General features: G+C 45.2%; 1 protein-coding gene across 5 annotated transcripts in view; it reads left to right on the top strand.

Annotated features, from left to right (window-relative positions):
* The window catches only part of WASHC2C (WASH complex subunit 2C), a 2,476,852-nt gene that overhangs the window by 211,329 nt on the left and 2,246,360 nt on the right, over nucleotides 1–19,163 (top strand). For all 5 annotated transcript variants that reach the window (XM_069610545.1, XM_069610544.1, XM_069610547.1 and 2 more), the window contains exon 3: nucleotides 8,510–8,575. In XM_069610545.1, the coding sequence (XP_069466646.1) occupies nucleotides 8,510–8,575 (66 nt within the window). The remainder of the gene's footprint in view (nucleotides 1–8,509; nucleotides 8,576–19,163) is intronic.

A 19,163-nucleotide genomic window follows, 5' to 3' on the forward strand; every position in this document is an offset into this window, starting at 1 on the left:
GGAAGTACTGTCCTTCCTCCTGTCCCTAGCGCATAGAGGTCTAAATGTTGGAACCATTAAAGGTTATCTTGCGGCACTTTCCATCTTCAAGCGCTCGTCGGAAGAATGCTCCTATTTCAAAATTCCTTGGTAGTGCAATTCTTAAAAGGACTCACTAATGTGTTCCTCCTTACTCATTTCAAGTGCCTATTTGGGATCTCAATCTGGTCTTAAAATTATTAATGTGTGCTCCTTTTGAATCTTTGCACACTTGTCCATTAAGAAAACTGCTTTCCTAGTTTATTTATTGCATTTGTTACTCGCCCAGACCCTGGGGTATCACGGAGAAAGGTACAGAAAGGTAACTAATTATTATACAATGTTACGGTTACAAAACAACAATACATATTTATACAATGGTTACAGTAGATCATGTAGTCCTAAGTCAATTTCCACTTGGTGGGATCGCCCTACCCTTGTAAACCGGGCCTATTTCAGCATTGCGGCTATCCTGAGTAGTAAAATTAGTCATGGTAGGGAAGGGCTTGGGTGGTTAATATTTATTGAATAACCAGGTTTTCAGTGCTTTTTTGAATTTACGTAAGGAGTCCTCGTTTTTGATGCTCAGTGGAAGGGTGTTCCACTGCGAAGGGGCTAGAACTTTGAAACTGCTTCCTCCTGTTCTGCTATATTTGTATGGCGGAACTTCTAAGAGGGCCAAACTGTTCGATCTCAGCGATCTGCTTGAGATTTTTTTTTTGATGGAGTTGTTGAGGTAGCTGGGCGCTTTGTTGGTGGTACATTTGTAGACAATGCTTAGGGTTTTGAAAATGATCCTTGCTTCAATAGGCAGCCAGTGATTATCTCTTCTAATGCTGGATATATGTTCTGATTTCTTAATCCCTAGGGCCGCTCTAAGGGCTTTATTCTGTAGTAGTTGGATTTTATTTATATTAGTCTTGGATGTTCCTAGGAAGAGGATATTACAGTAATCTAGTTTTGTTAAGATCAAGGCTCTAGCTAGTGGGATGCAATTTACAGGGGTGAGAAATTGGCGACTGAGTGCAATGAGTTTTGCTGTGTATGCTGTGTACGATGAGAGGGCTGCTATTTGTTTATGCATGGAGAGATTGGCATTGATGTAGACACCTAATGTTTTGACTTGTTTAAGCACTGGGATCTGGGTGCCGTCAATATTAATGTGAGAGTAGTCTGGAGGGAGGGTGCTTATTCTTTTTTGGGAGCCCACAATGAGGACCTCCGTTTTCTCGTCATTTAAGCATAGGCTGTTCAGGGCCATCCAGTTTTGAATTATGGAATAGACTTTGTTAATGGTGAGAGTGTCTTGGGTGTAGTCACCTGAGATAGGGATGAGGATCTGAGTGTCATCAGCGAAGTTGGTGTAAATGACACCCATATCGTCTAGGGCTCAAAATTGGAGTTTGGTGTATGCATTATAGAGGGTGGGGGAGAGACAGGATCCCTGGGGGACTCCTATGGGTACTGTTATGGGGTCAGCTGCAAAATTCCCAATCGCAACTCTGGATGTGCGGTCGGTGAGAAAGGATTTAATCCAATATGTGGCGTTGTTGGAAAGATTGAAATCTTTTTTTAGAGTGTTGCATAGTTTACGTGATCTACCAGGTCGAATGCTGCTGATAAATCCAGTAGCAGTAGTGTGGCTAGTTTACATGAGTCTCTAATGGAGTCTAATTGGATTTTGAGATCCAGGAGGGCTGTTTCCGTGCTGTGATTAGGCCTAAAGCCTGATTGTCTAGCTCCTAGCAGATTGTTTTTTTCTAAGTGAGTTTGTAGTTGGTTATAAGCTATTTTATCAATGATTTTAAGTAAGAATGGGACAGTCGTTATGGGCCGGTACTTTGTAGGCACTAGTGGGTCTAGAGTGGGCTTTTTTAGTAGGGGGGTGACCCAGGCCGCTTTAATGCTGTCTGTGACCTGGTTGGAGACGAATGAGGCATTTACGAAATTGGTGATTATGGGCGTGAGGGTGGGGGCGCAGAGTTTAATTAGGTGTGCCGGGAAGTTATCTCCTTTGAATTGGACGCTTTAAGTTTGGCAATAGTCTTGAGTACAGTGTCTTGCGAGACTGGTGTGAAGTTGAAGAGAGAGGCAGTGTTTTCTGAGGTAGTGGAGATCTGGTTGGCCGTGGAATATTTGTCGGACAGGAGGTTTCTTTTAGAGATAATTTTGTTTTGTAATAGTTTAATTTTGGTGGCTAAGGCGTCTTGGATGGTGGTGCACCATTCTTTGCTTGGTTTGACTGGATTGATTATGGGGATTGGATTCTCCAGCTCCTTGAGTATGGTAAATAACTCTTTGCTGTCGGAGGACGCGTTACTAATTCTAGTATTAAAGGCATCTGCTTTATGGGCGATGATGGCTGATTTGTAGATTTTATTTGCAGAGTTGAATTCTTCCAGGGCTTCTGGGGTCTGGTTTTTCTTTTGATTCGTCTGAGTGAAACTAATTCCTCATTGAACCAGAAGGAGGACTTTTTGTCTTTACGTTTGGTTTTGTTAATGCAGGGTGCTAAGGCGTCTATAGTACTAGTGAGAGAGTTGTGGTAATGGTCTGCCAGGACAGAAGGTTCTTGAGCAATAATGATTTTGTTATTGAGGGCTTTGGCTAATAGGGGGTTGATGTTTTCTGCTGTGAGTTTACGGATGTTTCTTGTTACATATGATTCTTCAACAACCGTTTTGGGTAGGTCTGGTTGTTTGCGCAAGATAGAGAAGTTTATGCAGTGATGGTCTGACCATGGCACCGGGGAGATGGAGTCAAGGGATACTGTGGCGTTAAGATGCAGTATCCAGTCAAGCGCTCTCCCTTTTGTATGGGTAGGGGTGTTCACGATTTACGTGAAGGCCATGTCTTTGAATGCACTATATAGTGCATCTGCTTTGTGGTCTTGGGGGTCATTGAATCCTAGATTCAAGTCCCCTAGTATTAGGCATTTTGTGTTTGGTTTTATGAGTGGTGTTAACAATAGTGGTATATCTAGTTCAGGTTGAGATAAGGTGTTAGGTGCTCTGTAGATGGTTATTAAGTTTATAGTAGTTTTGTGGTCCGTGGCTAGTTTAGCTAGCAGGACTTCATAGCCGACTGGGCTCTCGATAGGGCTGGTTCTCAGATTGAGGCTAGCTTTGGAAATGATGGCTACTCCTCCACCTACTGATTTTGTTCTGAGAATGGTATAGTCTGGGGGAATGGCAATGGCGAGCGAGGGGCCGGACGCTTGGTGGAGCCAGGTTTCTGTCACTATAAATAGGTCCAATTCTTGCTCAATAATGAGATCATGAATTTCAGTGGCGTGAGCAGGTATGGAACGCGCGTTAATGAGAGCTGCTTTGAAGTGTGTGGCTGGGGGCGGCTCTTGGGTTGGGGTGGGTGGTTGCATGATGGTAGTCTCTGTGGCGTTAGATTGTTGTTTGATTATGATAGGACTTTTAGAGTGTTTGTCTTGGGTTCTTGATAGGGGTATACCTTTTGCGTTAGCATGATTAGTGCAAGTGATAGTTCGAGGCAGGTTAGGGATTCTAGCTCTAAGTCTTGGGTTCTTGTGATGCCTAGAATAGGGGTATTTTTGGATTGATTGGCTTTGGAAGGTCTGCTGGTTTTAAGGTAGGTGGTTGTAAGAGTCCGTGATCTGAGTCTAGTGCGTCTTAAGTGCACGGAGGACTGGGGTGGTTGTTAGAGGTGCTAAGTGAGGTGTGATGTCCCTTAGTGTCTTTAGGGTGCTTTTGTGCTCTATTCGGTTATTGGACGGGAGGTGTAGCTTAGGGAATGGTGTGGTACGGGACAGGAAAGGTGTAGGACAAGGGATGGGGTGATGACAGGGGCAGGCTGCTCTGGAGAGGCCATTATCAAGACGAAGGAAGTGTGAACCTGTGCATAGTGTGTCATACGGGATGGCACAAAAGGGAAACATCATGAATAATAACCAACCTTGCATGGTTTGGCTTGGATTGGGTAGTAGAGGGGATGGGAGCTGGCTATCTGTAGTGTACTTGGGAGTTTCTTTTGTAGAGTAGCAGGGACTCGCAATATCACAATGGGCTAGATACGACTATGCACCTATGTGCAAAAAGGCAGCAGTGGCTAGGTAACACAACATCCCAATAGGCAGGGTGAAACTATGCACTTGTGTACAAAAAGGCAGCAGTGGCTAGGTAATACCACAACACTGTAGGCATGGTGCAAACTATGCACCTGTGTGCAAGTAGGCAGCAGTAGCTAAATCACTCACTGTCACAATGGGCTAGAAACGACTGCACCTATGTGCAAAAGGCAGCAGTGGCTAGGTAGCACAACATCACAATAGGCAAGGTGAAAACTATGCACCTGTGTGCAAGTAGGCAGCAGTAGCTAAATCACACTGTCACAATGGGCTAGAAACGACTCTGCACCTATGTGCAAAAGGCAGCAGTGGCTAGGTAGCACAACATCACAATAGGCAAGGTGTAAACTATGCACCTGTGTGCAAATAGGCAGCACTAGCTAAATCACTCACTGTCACAATGGGCTAGAAACGACTGTGCACCTATGTGCAAAAGGCATCAGTGGCTAGGTAGCACAACATCACAATAGGCAAGGTGAAAACTATGCACCTGTGTGTACGGAGAACAATAGTGGTACGATTTGCCGGACAGGTATGTCACTCGAAGTGAGAATTATTTCAAATAATGGTAGCAATATAGCAGTAATACATTGTTCATGAAAACTGCGCAATCCGACTGGTGTTTAGGCCAGTATGCAGGGTCAAGGTTATCCGTGAAGATCGTCTAGGTAAGGTGTGTAATACGGTGGGTCACTAGAAATTGGTGGGAATTGCGGAGGTAGAGGGGATATTTAGGAGGCTCACCGTATTGATCCTAGTCCTGTGATAGGGGATCCAGCGGAAGCACCGCCTGAGAGCAAAGACCTTGGCATCCCGCAGCGTGGCACGCTCGGTCAGCTCAGTCAGTGCCAAGCCTTCTTTCCGTCGCCTTACTTCCGGCTCCGTCTGCCGGCTTCGCCTGTTGGCGAATCGCGTTGCTGCTTAGGAGCATTATGTGGGCCAATCAGCATTCGACTACTGGCCTGGGAGAGGCAGGCATAGATGAGGGCACGACAGTGCAGGGGCGGCGGCCATCTTAGTATAGGGCACTTCGAGTGCGCCAATGGAGGCCAATTTAAAATATCATGTAGAGGAGTCCACGCCTGAAAACGGATCGTAAGGGTGGGCAGGCAAAGCGTAGTGCGGTAGATGCGTGCGATGCAGGAAATGGGGATAAAGAATTATAACAGGCACAGAGGTGCTTTGAGGACAGCTGGTAGTATGTCCAAAGCTTACCTCACAGCCTGTGGGGATCGAGTGGTGTTGCTCTAGCAGGGCACCACGGCGCTGGGGATCTCCTGCTCCAAGAAGGCATCGGCTACTACATCTGCAAGAAGAGTGAGCGAATTGCAGGCACTGTCTTCTGGGCCACCCTATACTGTGTTCCATAAGGACAGAGTTGTGTTGAGGGTTAAACCCTCATTTTTACCTAAAGTGGTGTCTGATTTTCATTTAAGTCTGAAAATTGTTTTACCTGCATTCTACCCTCTGCCTTATCCTAGTAAGCAGGAAAGATTATACAGGTTGGATCCAAAAAGAGCTTTAAGCTTTTACATCTCTAGGCTTTCCAAGCTTAGAGTGGACAATCAACTGTTTATCGGCTACACAGGAAGGAAATCAGGTCAATCGGTGACAAACCGTATCGGATGACGGTTTATCAGGAATAATTTTTCATCGTCCTCTATCCAGCCTTCTTGGAGTGCACAATTCAATTCAACACGATACCACCCTTTTTGAGCCCTTTTAAACAATAAGGACACTTCTCTTTAAATCGTTTTTAAGCACCAGGCAAAAACACCACTTTAGCCAGTAAAATATATCCTTTTCCTTCCTACACAGCAGCATAGGCAAAGTTTCTAACCTGAATAAACATCCAAGTACACGGCAGTTGTACCCGTGTGATAAAACAATTCGAAAAAACATTTCCATTTTGGACCGCATACCATCAACCAAGGTATGCTATACTCTCGTTATTTGTTCCATTAAGTATGATCCTTCATACCATCCAGGCGCATTCATTGCCATCTTTTTCCTATTGTAGATACCTCCATGGATACCAGACCAATCTATTTGTCTTCCTGAATTCAATTCAACCGTTGACAGAACTTAGGTAGGTTTCCTATAGTGCAGTACTTTTTTCACACGGATTCCCCCGTGTGGTCACATTTCCCCTTGACATACTCTCCTCTCCCTCCCAATAGGCGTTCCCAAACATGTCCTGATGAAAGTTCAGACCCTTCATCTGTGAACATTTCTACTCAGTGAAGGTTGAATACCCGCCGAACCAGAAACACCCATAACAATGTGTCGACCACTATGACATACTACCAATCTGATTGTAGTATTTGAAATCCACAATGCATGTTATTAACCCTCACCTACCAAACTGTGATGTAACAACAGTTTTGTACTCCTTTCCATTTTTTGTGTTTTTCTGTTACAAGCCAAACGAGGCTTGCATGTGATCTTTCGTTTCAAACTATGTTTTCTTTACTATGAATTCTATATTCTATATGTATGTCTGAATAAACAAACATTTCGTGACTTTTGATAGCTAGCATTTAAAAACTAGCTTCCTGCCTTTTGAAAACCTACCGCAGCCTAAATGGTGTAATAGGGGTAGCTTATGACTCTCTCTTCTCCCTGCGGCTCATATAGAGTCCATAACTCTATTAATCCCAAAGCACAATAAATGTGTGACTGCAAAAAGAATAAACGGTCCGTGGCAACAATATGCTGCCATATGCTGCCATATCATTAGTCACTTGTCAAAATAATCACTGCTGGTATTATTGTCAAATGTAAAGTATACGAAATTTACATTTGACATTATTGTCAAATGTAAAGTATACGAAATTTACATTTGACAATAATACCAACGGTGATTATTTTGACCTGAGTATCTTTTTCTCTCCACATTAGTTTTCAGAGTGGGAGTGCTACCCGCCAAAGACTTTCCTTCTACCTGGGTACCAGACTCACGTCCCTGACTGGGTAAGATGTGAAAGTTACAATTCTTTACTGCAATTTTTAACCCATGTAGTTATGCTCTCTCATATTGTACTTTCTAATGTTACAGAGACACCACGTGTGGGTCCATGAGTAATAACAGAATCTATTTAATACGCAGGTAGATCAACCTTATCCTGTGTTACCACCTGTATCGAAGGTTAGTGTTGGATAAGTAATTGTCTAATTAGTTGCATTTCATCCTAGGACAATAGGACTAAAATTAGAATATTTATGTTTTTCTTAGGAGAATCTGTGAAAAATCAGAAGTGAACATTAAGAAGAACTTAACACTTATAGCCCTGAAGATGGATTAAATTCGAAACTCGTTGGCATTGTATGTTTATGAAAGAAGTGATTTTAGGATGATTTAGGAATATTGAACTACTTTGACCAATACTTAATATTTGTTTTTGGTATATGTAGGATGTGCTTACTCGGGTCAATGAATTGTAAATTGACCCTATTGTGAAAACTTTCTTGCTATTGTTGGATGTTTTTTGGTGAATGAAAGGAAATCTTTCGATTGGAATTTTGTTATAAAAACCATCACAGCGTGACTGATACCAGCAGCGTTGTGGTCTATCATTGCTCTGCTGAAGCCAAAATGTAACAATGCACTATAATCTATGGAAAGTATGAAACCTCTTATCAAAGACGTATGTTTTCTAAGATGTAAAGAGTGAGTGTGTTCTCGTGAGGGACAACACATAGTGTTGTTCCCGAGCCATTCACTTTAGGTTTTCATGCCCTTAGGAGTGCACCATTTGGTCACCGAGCGGCAACAGCTGGTGTTTGCCTTAGATAATGATCTATTGCCCTGGTGAAACCAAAACAAAAAGTACAGCTGCCACTGCCCTACTACCTAAAACCAATGTAGTGATATAATCCCCCCAGAGCACAAATGGGGATGCTTCAGCATATACACAAAAGAAGTAAAAAGGGCTGCAGGCGGACGGGCCTTCAGAGGAAGGAGAAGCTCACTTTGGCCAACAAAAATAGATCACAAATGAAAAGTGGTGGAGGAAAAGCAAAATGGTTAGGGGTACTATAAAGTAGCTCCAGAATCTTTAGTAGGAATTCTGTCTAAATAGTTGGCAAGCTGGCTCGGCGAGGGAAGTCCTTGCACCAGGGATTTGTGTCCACCCTCCCGGCCACTGGTTCGAATTCAGCAGGTGCTGCTAAACACTACATCCTTTCAAGGTTGCAAAATGTATTTAATGGAATTGTGAAATTACATCTAACGCAGAGCACAAAAGGGGGAGGAATTTGTCATGGATCATTAACCACTTCATTGTGTGCTAATTACTGTGGTGCAGTTGAATCTGTTTACTTTTTATTTATCTGATGGAGTTGAGTCTCCTCTGTTACTAATGTCAAATTTTGTGTTCTTGTAATGTACAGAGGGTTTATGATGAAGAAGTTGCAGAGCCCATTCTGAAAACTGACACAGGAGAAAAACCAGAGCAGGTAGTTATTACTCATTGCTGTTCAGCTTCCGGTTATACTTTGTTAAAGTTAATCATAACAATGATTGCATCCAGCATGCACAGTCACACTTTCCGGCTACCGTCCCAAGACCTGGATCACCTGAGATTCAGACCCTCACAACGAACATTGCAGACGTGAATCCTGGATTCCCCACCCTACTCCTAGCCTACACTAATGTTGTAGGCTAAGAGCTGCTATATCCTCTACACTGGACTCTGCCAAATCCTCCTAGTCATCCTTGGGCAATCTACGTTCCAAGCTTTGCTACTTTTCTAAAATCTCTAAGAAATCTGTGACTTTCGCACCACCTCCTCTCCTCCACCTTCTCTCCCCTTCCTACTCTTCACTAATTCTGCCCTACCTTTACTGCACACTTTGCCCCATTTTTAGCAATCCCAACCCATCTTCTGCTCTCATTGACCCATTTACTTCTCAAGGATAGTTTAAGAGGCTTTTATACGGCTCCAAATCCCCACCGTAGTATCATTGAAGTGCCTGGCTTCACCCGATGTCTTGTGAAGGAGAAGGGAAAAGATAAGAGGAGGGTAAAGCTGGTACAGACAAAGAAAGCAGGGTGATGCAGCATGAAGAGAGCAATGTTTGTGATAGCTTGAATCTGTGTGGATCCACTAACCTAAAACGTAATTCTGGATTGCAGAAAGGCAATATAGTCTGTGTACGTTTGGAATTATTCATCATTTGAAAATCAGCTTCAAGGATGAACAGGTAGAAAATAATGCATAATATTTTGTTATATGAATGGCTCAAGAAGAGCTTGACCTTCCTGGTTAGATTGTGCTGGCATTCACCCATGATTATCTTTAGATTTTTAATGGGGCGAACTCTGTATAATGATTTGGGAAATTGCCAAGCCTGGAAGTCAGGAATCAAAAGGTGAATGTGGCTGGGAAACAAATGGATAGGGTGGGTTGGTGTGGAAACCATGTCTAGAGAAGGTAAGAACAGATTGTTGGGTTACTGTTGTTAAGACGGATTTCTGAACTCTGTCCTGGTGGTGCAGAAGTTCAGAAGGCCAACCTAATTACTTGGAACAGGGTAACCTCTGGACGAGCCAGACCAATCAAGGTAGCGATCGCGGCGGTCAAGACTAGGTCTCAAGAGGGGTGAGGGTGACTGAAAGCCCGCAATGAGCACACAAAGCAAGAGCGCTTACAAACTACTCCAAACAGTTGTTATATCAAAAATAGAGACACATTTATTTTAAGGCCTTTAAAAACAATGACCGTAGCGAGAAAATCACAATATCACAATATTAAACCAACACATACCATATCAACACAATATATATACAAATACACAGTCGCAAGCGTTTAAAGCCCGAAATATGTAGTCCACCTGAAAGGAAAGGAAAACAGGCAGTGCGATAACGCTTTAGACTCAGTTCGCCTTCAGAGGCACCTAACTAGATGGAAGTCCGAGCCCTGCGAAGAGTGGAGCCTTGTGCTCAAAGTACCTGCCACGCCGGTGCCAACGGGCAAAAGGGGAAGCTCTTCGGAGGAAGTCAGGCAGTTCGGGTTAGTGCACAGCAGAAGGAGAACAGGTTCCGCAACTCAAGCGCAGCCTCCACAGCGGGCAGAAGCAGAGCGCGAGTACGGCCAAAAGGATGCTGTTTTTACACAGCAGGGAAAGCAATGAGATACTGCAGGAGGGCGACCAGATCCTAGCTAAACTACTCACCGGTCCCCGAAGCAAGCAGACCCAGGCTTCTCCACGTTAGTTTCAGCAGCTGGCAGGTTCAGAAGAGCAGGGAACGCCTCGTAGTCGTGTAGAGCAAAAAGACGTCCCAATCGACGAAACCAGCACAGTTTGTTGCCGCAGCAGGACAACGGAGCGGCCGTGTGTATTCAAGCCAAATGTACACTCCTCCCTTCAGACTTGGGAACGCCAAGTGTACGAAGCGTGGGAGAGTGACAAGGACTCGAAATACAACACAACCTGGCGGCAGTTACAGAGCAGGACTCCCTTGTAAGCTGGTCAGTCAACTGGATGGCCCAGAGACACTTCCGAAGGCTTACTTGGCAGGAGATGATGAAGTCGCCGGGAATAGCTGTTCCTGCTATTCCAAAGGTCGAAGCACCAGTACAGGCCTTCTGGTTCGATCCAAGGAGGAAAGGGTTTCACAGGACGACAGCAGTGCAAAGGAGGATTCCTTCAGCGGGTCACCAGCGATTCCTCGGTCCAGCCTCTTGGTTGCAGGATACTTGGCTCCTGTATTCCTTCGTTCGTGAGAACTCAGGAGATCGACATGGTAGTGGTGTTTCCAGCTCCCTCTTATCCACGGTTCCCTTTGCGCCAAAACGGAGGGGAGCCAATGGGAGATCCGCTCATCAACACACATACCATACGTGGACCAATCACGGACCACGGTGGCCCCAGGCATTCACACCACCCTAGACTCTCTGGCACCCAGGATGTGTATTGGGACCAGACATCCCAGCCCACACCCTGGAGGCACACAAACGACATGTAGAAGCCCGCAAAAGCAACCACGTTTCGCGGAAAGTACATGCCCAAATAAGGAAGGCCCCGGGTCGCCCGACCTGGGGAAGGTGAAGGGAGCAAGACGGTCAGTGGACAGGACAAAGGAGCCTCGTGGTCTGGCCATTTTGGGAGCCAGGCAACCATTTTGGGTTCAGTGCGAAAAACGTGCTCAGAACGCCAAAAGGAGCTCAAAATAAACAAAACGATCGCTGCCACCATTCCAGTCACTGAATGACTTGCACCGATCAAAATACCATCCTAAAAGAGTATCTAGGGTCTGTAGAAGGCTAGAGACCCAAGAGAGCTGTAACTTAGCTTACAGTGCCCTCTTGTGTCATGTTGCACTAAAGCCGCAACATGATAAAAGAAACTACGGGAAACAGCGTTCCCCGGTACTAGACTGTCTTAAGGGCATGTCAGTTTCCCCGTAAGAAAAGAGCGAAAGCCCAGAGGAGTGCGGCAGAAGGCTGCACTTCTCTGGCAAAGTCAAGAACAAGGTGTAAAACAACAGCAAAAAGTTTAGGGGTTGCCACATGGAAGGAAAATTACCTACAATTACGAAATCTTTCCTAACAACTGTGAGTAAAGCAGAGCATTAATCACCATGCCATCTCAGCAGTCAGCATATTAAAGAAAGACCCTGGGACATGATTCTCACACATGTATGTTATGGTAAGAGGCTTCTGCACTGTACTGAATTACCAACGCAGCAGTCCGAAAGCACCTGGCCTGTTTGGGAGAAGGTGGCGCACCATGTCTATGTGCTTAACAGCCAGACCGCAGTCTATGATGAGGGAAAGGAAGAGGGTCAACGGCAGAGGATGTTAGAGGTGAAGAAAGACCTAGGTAGGGATGTAGTAAGGGTAAGAGGTTGTATTAGTGGGGATGCATGTAGATGCTTTTGGTGGATCTTGTGTGAATTAAGGTACAGTTGGTATATTTATCTATGTGAGGTAGCAAGGGATGATCTTTATAATATTCTTATGGTGTTTGTTTTCAAGATGGGTTAAAGATATGATTAAACCACCTGATACAATTGGCTTAGGCCTTTGTACCTGGTTATACATTTGCAAAATTGACTGAATGTGGAATTTGTTATGTGGTTGGAGAACTTGAGACGGAATGGGGGTGCTGATTTGTTGTTGGTGTGCTACGAAAGCGACCCTGTCAGAGAGGGATGGGGGTCAAGGAGGCGATGAGATAGGGGTTCTCAACTTGGGTGTGGAGGCCTACCGGGTTATTAGCATGAGCCAGTCCTGCCCCAGAAGCAGGGTGAGAGAGCTGGGAGGGACCCAATGTGTCCCTTCTACATGTGCTATGATGAAAATGGCAAATGCCACTATTACTTTCCCCATTCTTGCTGTGCCAAATTCTGTCCAGTATTTTCTTTTTCCTTCCAGGGCTATAGGGCCCAGAAGCTCTTGTGGCAGAGGGATGCAGAAACAAGCAAGAGAGCATGTGGTGAACAGCACGCCATGGACGTATTGCACGCTGCAGACCGGCAACTCTGATGCCCATCCCATGCAGAGCACAGATTCCGAGACCAGCATTGATTACAGCGTGCCGTCATTGCGAGTTACTGGCGGACCTGCATTTAAAGAAGGTGCAGGGCTTAAATGAGATGGTATGCGTTTCATATGCTGTAACCCACCTCATAAGGTAGAAAAAGGCAACCAGGTGGAGGGCGAGGAGGAAAATGAAAAGGGGAAATAAGTAATGGGTCAGTGAAGTATGTTCAAGCAAGGTCAAAGGAGGAAAAGACGGACCAAGAGACCTATTGGAGGAAGGACTATGCAGCAGAACATGGAGGAAGATTAATGAGAGCATGTGTGGCCGATATTAAGTGTGGGAGTAGGGGAATGTAAGTAAAAGTGAGTGATTCCAATTATTGAGAGCATGAGAGGAGGGCGATTGTGAGAGGAGGACTGCAATGCACTAGAGGGGAGGGCAGTGTATAGAGACGGAGTGGGGAGAAGTGTAGAGGGGTAGAAGAGTTTAAGTGGGTAGAACAAGTTGGGGTTGGGAGACAGAATCAGGGGAGAAGGAGGAAGGGAGAAAAGGGAAAGAACATCAGGGTGAGGAGTGAGTGAAAGGGCAAGGACGAGAGAGGTAAAGAAAGAGTGAGACCTTGGTGACTAGAAGGCACCAGTTCTTAAGACCATTCTTCTGGTGGCACCCCAGGTTAGGATCCACATTGACGATCCAGAGGGCGTAAGAGAGAGAAGGCAGTCCCCTTTAGGCCCTACTCTCCAGTCAGTCAGAGCTTGGGTAATAAAGGTCACTGATCTCTAGTAACTACCTTAGGGTTTAGGTACGCCTGCCCTATGGAGGTTAAAGGCCACAGTAGACTAGAGAGACAGACAGCCAGTAAGATAATCTTCAAACACTTTTATGCTGTAGGGGAGAATTCTCCGAAATGTGATAATTCCCTCCGCATTAGAGACCCCCAGCAACTTACGATAGGGTTCTGAAGGGGTTACTTATTATCCCCTTTGTCTAGCTTCTCATATAACATTTTTATGGTACCCTATTCTCACTGAATGGCTGGTGGTGGTGTGCATTTACCGCGGACTGCGTTCACAGCTGCAGTAAAGCACCCAAAGGTGCCATTTTGGTCAAAATGTCCCGGTCTTCTTTTTTCGCCATTTCTTTGTGGAAAGGTTCTTCTTGAGATTCACTCTGTGCGCCAAACCAGATTTGGTCCCTTTGTTTGCTTTGCCTTTGGTGGGATTCACGAGTGAAGCTCTCTTCTGGTTACATGGTGTCTGGTGGGGGCAGGAAGTGAGGGAGGTGCCGAAACTCCCTGTGCTTAGTCTCCTAGGAGACCCAAAGGCTCTCTGTAGTGATTGGCCGGCTGACTGTCCAGCAAGGACAGCCACCTTGCTGGGTGACTGACAGCTAGGCTGGAATGAATGGGAGAGACCTGAATAAAAGACAAGGCTTTTGGCTTGAAAGGCAGTTGACCACTGGACGAAGGAACCAAAGAAGAACTTTATGAGGACGCCTGTTGCAACTCCTGGACCGTTGTTTTGCCCGGTGAAGCCCTGCTGCTGTGCTGAAACTGCAAATTCGTATCGACGGAGAAGCCCCTGCAAGGACGACTTCTCCCTTTGAATTGGTGGGACCAATCAACTCCAAAGTAAGCCACCTGGACATTCTCTCAGAGCTGGTTGCATTTCCACAGAGTTGCAGCTGGAAACCGAAACGTCAGGGAGAGGAACACCAGTTTGTGTGCGTTGCTTTTAAGTTGGCTAAGAGCTGCAGGAAGAACCTCTGGACTCCCAGGAAGCAGGACTGACTGAGCCTGAGCTCCCTCAACAGAGTGCGTGAACCCAGAAGCAAGGAAAGTCCATCTCGACAGCCAGAAACCACGGCGTTGCTATTTGCGGTAGTCGTGAGGAGCTGAAACACGACAGCTGTGACCGTCCCATTGCAGTGCATGAGTCCCCAGAAGTCCTCCCTCTTGTCCCCACGACTGAGGCCCAGGAACAGTGAGATCTGCAGAGCTGCACAGGACAGAAGTCATCTGCTGCACTTTTTCTTCAATCCAAAGGTACTGTTCTCTTACTGTAGAGTTGCTTGCATCTTCTACTACTGACAAGCCTAACAAGCTTGTGGCCCTACATTGGTTATTCTTTTCTTCAGACTTCTAAAACATTGTGCAAAGACTTTTCTACTTACCTACCAGAAGTGCTTCTGCTCATATAAACTTTTGCCCATTGACTTTGGCTTAACCTGTTATACTGAATGACTCTGCTTAGGGGATCCAAAAGTATTTGCCTGCTTAAGAATATTTGTGGTCTCTTGTTTGTTCAAATATCCTATTCCTTTGACCAAGTTCTGAGAGTATTCTAAATGCAAACAGTACAATATTAATGTCCCCAGCACCCTAGCTATTGAAGTCAACTGATAGTGTAGGTTGCGACTGTGGGCCATCCCAAAAGGGTCTTTACTGATTTAGAAACTAAGAGTGTGTAGTTTGAAGTGTATTTGTGTGTTGCATTTATATTGCTCCCTTCTGAAGAAGGCTTATTCTAACTGACTGATTAATACATTAATTATTGTTTATTCAAGAAACCTTGTGTATAAGTGTTTATATGAATACTAGTCACTGTGAATCTCTGTGTAACTGCCCTACAGCTCACATTGACCCCTCTTGAGATCAGCCTGGTAGCTGAACATGCTACCAACCTGTGTAGTACAGACCTTTACCAAAGGTTGGGTTCCTATTGCCAGGAGGTCAGGGTTGTTGTAGTGCACCCAAAGGGTACTGCATACAATCTTGCCTAACAAATGCAAACCCTTTAACAGTCTGAAAGAGTTGATGTGTTCTCGAGGTCATCTGTGACACCCCCCAAAACAATGAGTCACGTCTCCTCAGTTGGACTGAGAAGTGCAGCTGCAACATCCCTTTGTATTCTGACCATGATTGGATAGCCACTCCCAGTTTGAATGGTATAGATCCTGGGAAAACTTCCAGTCCAAATCTTGGATAAAAGGACTTGTGCAGCCATTCTTTAGATAAACATTGGAACCAAGTTTTCTACAAAGAGCAGCCCGTTGTTGACCCAACATCGACTCCTTTAGATGACCAGCACCAACTCCAGTGAAGCCCTGACCCTCTGCTTGATCTTAAGAAGACCTTCCTCAGTGCTTTGACCCCTGCTTGAGGGTCTGTGCTTTCTGAGCCTTCGGAGGAGTCCCTGGTTCAACCGTTGCACTGACCAGCTCTCTCCTGGGCTACCTTGCTGCAGCCATCGCCATTCCAAGTGCATCTTTGAAACTTGGATGATCTTCAACTTGTACAACAAGAAGCCTGTTCCTCCATTGTCAGCATTCTTGCATCAACTGAAGCCGTGCAGGACCTGCTCCTTTCTTTGTCCCTGGAAGATCACCTGTCACAGTGGTGACTCCTGTTGCAATTCACTTTCACATCCTAGAGGTGTCCTGAAGTTGCCTGCTCCGCAGAAGTCTTCTCCTTTTCTTCATTTGCGTGTTTAGTTAGTAGGGGTCTGGAACCGATTTCTAAGCACTGTGACAGACCGAAAAACAAAATCTGCGTCGGAAAGGGACCTATGCACCCTCGACCCTTGGGGTCTGTGGAGGCATGGTCGAGAATTCCTTCCTAGGCCTACCCTAGTGACTGGTTGTTAGGGGAGCTTTCCTAAAGTCCTACTGGTAGTAAGACTTTAGTAAGCTATCCCTATGGTTTGTAGATCTCCAACTCTTACTATCAGTCTGTACTAACTCAGGACCTTGGTGGTGGCAGAGCAGTCAGGCTTATCTTAAGAGGAAGATGTGAGCTGTAGGTAAGTACAATGAAACTTAGTTAGACATGCCCACCAAAGAAACTCCTACACTTTTTTATACAAATTATACATTTATGATATATACTCACCAGAATCACTTTACGTAGTTTAGACGTTTACACTAGAACACTTCGGAATACTTGAGAATACACTTCAAAGGACACTTTCACTTTTGTGTTTGTTTGCGGTTAAATGTATAGCAACGCTAGAAAGGGAAAAGAATGCTATCATGTTATTGGTTATTAAGCGCACCTGCGGTTTCTAACACTTTATATGGTAATACATTTACTCTGCAAACACATATAGTAAAGTTACTTTAAGCAGGGAAAATGGTTAGTTAGTTAAAGATTAGCTTAGTTCAAGGTTCTAGAGAGGGTTTCTTAGCACAGCAAGTTTTTTAAGATCAGAAACGCAACCGTAGATACAGGCAGTTCTGAAAGGGCTCAAAGTCTTGATAAGCAGCAGAATGCAAAGAGTTCCAGAGGATTTCTTCCAGTCTCTAGTGTTATAGAAGAAGCAAATTAACAACTAACAAGGGAGAACTGTAAAAGGACTTGATGAAGAGACACACGCAGCAGCTTGAGTTGCAGGCAAGAGGGGGTGACCCTGGGCACCTTTAGGTGCACCAACGCTCTGTAGTGACTTCTTGGATTCAGGTAAGCAATAGCTTTTTCCCCACAGTACCTTAGGTTAGAAGAAAATGTCCGTCCTGGATGCTCCGCGATAATGCAGCTCTGGACTCGACCTCCGGTTACCTTGGTCTGATGACTGAAGGCAGCACAATGAATGGGATCTCTCAGCAGCAGTCTTGAGGGAGGACCTGTGGCATGACTTTCAGAAACTTCTTGGTTCACTCTGCAGTTTTGGCACCTTTTCTGCAGCACTAAGAAAGGGCTTTTCTGGTAAATCTTCTTCGCTACCTACAGTCCCACACTCTGGTAAGGGTGTCTAGGCGAGTTGGATCAGATCTCTGGAGTGTCCTTATGGGTTCAGCAAAGATTTGGACAAATTCGGCCTTTGCATGACAGTGCACTTGAAATGGGCAGCAGGTCTCCTGGTATTGGGGTTTTGCAGCTCTGGAAACTCATCGGCCCTCGGGAGATGGCTCAATTGAAAGTTCGTCTTGGGACTGGATTTTCGAACCAGCCAAAGGTAAGGAGTCTCTGTTGCATAGAAAACGGGGTCAGGACAGCAGTGGTCGCTTCAGTGTTGCAAAGGGTCTGCAGGCGTCTTTTGTTGTCTTCTTCTGTTACTTCAGCTTCAGGTGGTCGATCTTGCTTTTCACTCCAGAATCCTCACCTTTTATACAGTTCCAGCACACACTCCTTTGCAATCTCTCTCAGCATTTTACAGAAATGGCGCTCTTCCTACTCCTCCAGCGATAGGCCTTTTTTCTGTGCTATTACTTCCAGCTATCATTTTGCCATTAAACATGCCAAACAAATGTATTTTACTTCTCCTTGTCTGCTAGGGTGTCTCCTACTGATTCCATTCCTCCCTCCCAAGAGCTTTGTGATTCGCTTGCTGATTTATTTATTTTTTATCCGTGAAATAGTTGACATCCACGATCAGATTTCTTCTGTTTGTGACTCCAGCTTGGTGGGCCCCCCACCACCTCCTTCCCTCCTTCCCTCCTTCCCTCTCTCCCTTCCTCCCTCCCTTCCTTGTTGTTGCTCCGGAATTAGGCTCCCTGTCTGCATCTGGTACTGTGTGGGATTCCTTCGCTTTTTTTTCAACTGGGGATATATTACTTCAGCAGTGGAGAGAATGAAATCAACTTCACACTCTGATGCCATTCCTTTGAGAATAGTGAAAGCGATTTTGCCTTTGTTTTTTTTTTTTTTTTTTTAAACTCCTTTTATTACTGGTCACAAAAAGATACATGGCACCATTGCACACCTCACCTCACGTATACAACAGGGGTACATTGTTATGTACATTTCTACATTCGACGTTGCGGAGACAGGCCTTCATCGGGAATCATGTTGCACAAATAAACTCTAAAAGTGCCCCAGATGTCTTTGGGCCTGCACGCCGCAGGTTGGGTCATAACAAATTGTTCTTCTGATTCATTGACATGTGTCAGTTCTTGTAGGAATTGGCTCATGCGGGGTGGACCGGTGCTTTTCCATTTCTGTAGGATACATTTTTTGGCTACCGCGCAAGAAATGTTAAACAGTCTTCTAATTTTCTCAGAGCGTTTGCCAATGTCTCCAAACAAGTATTTTTGGGGGATCAATTCAGGGGGAACCTGTGTTATCTCCTCCAACAACTCTGCCACAGCCTTCCAAAAACCCGCCACCACCGGAGATTCCCAATACATATGAAAAGCACCGGCCTGAGGTGCGTTGCATTTGGGGCAAGCATCCGAGGTATCTGGTGCAAATTTTGCAACCGTGGCCGGTGTGTAATGTAGCCTATTCATAATTTTGAATTGGATCAACCTTAACCCATAATTAAGTGACACATTCTTAGTGAGCAAGCAATATCTGGCCCATTTCTCCTCTTCAATGGGCATCTGCAAATCTACTTCCCATTTCTCCTTGACTTGGTTCATTGTGGGGGTGTGGGCCTGTACTGCAGAGTACAGGCTAGAGATTCCCAGACCATCTTTAGCTGTTACCAACTGTATACACGGATGTGGTGGAGGCTCATCCGGAAATAACGGCCATTTTTTCTGAAATGCAGATCTCATACGATAATATTGGAGTGTTTTGAGTGGCCCACCTCTCAGTGCCCTCAGCAATTCCCCCCGG

The sequence above is a fragment of the Ambystoma mexicanum genome, chromosome 8, assembly GCF_040938575.1.
Source record: "Ambystoma mexicanum isolate Mex_15411 chromosome 8, UKY_AmexF1_1, whole genome shotgun sequence".
NCBI lineage: Eukaryota > Metazoa > Chordata > Amphibia > Caudata > Ambystomatidae > Ambystoma > Ambystoma mexicanum.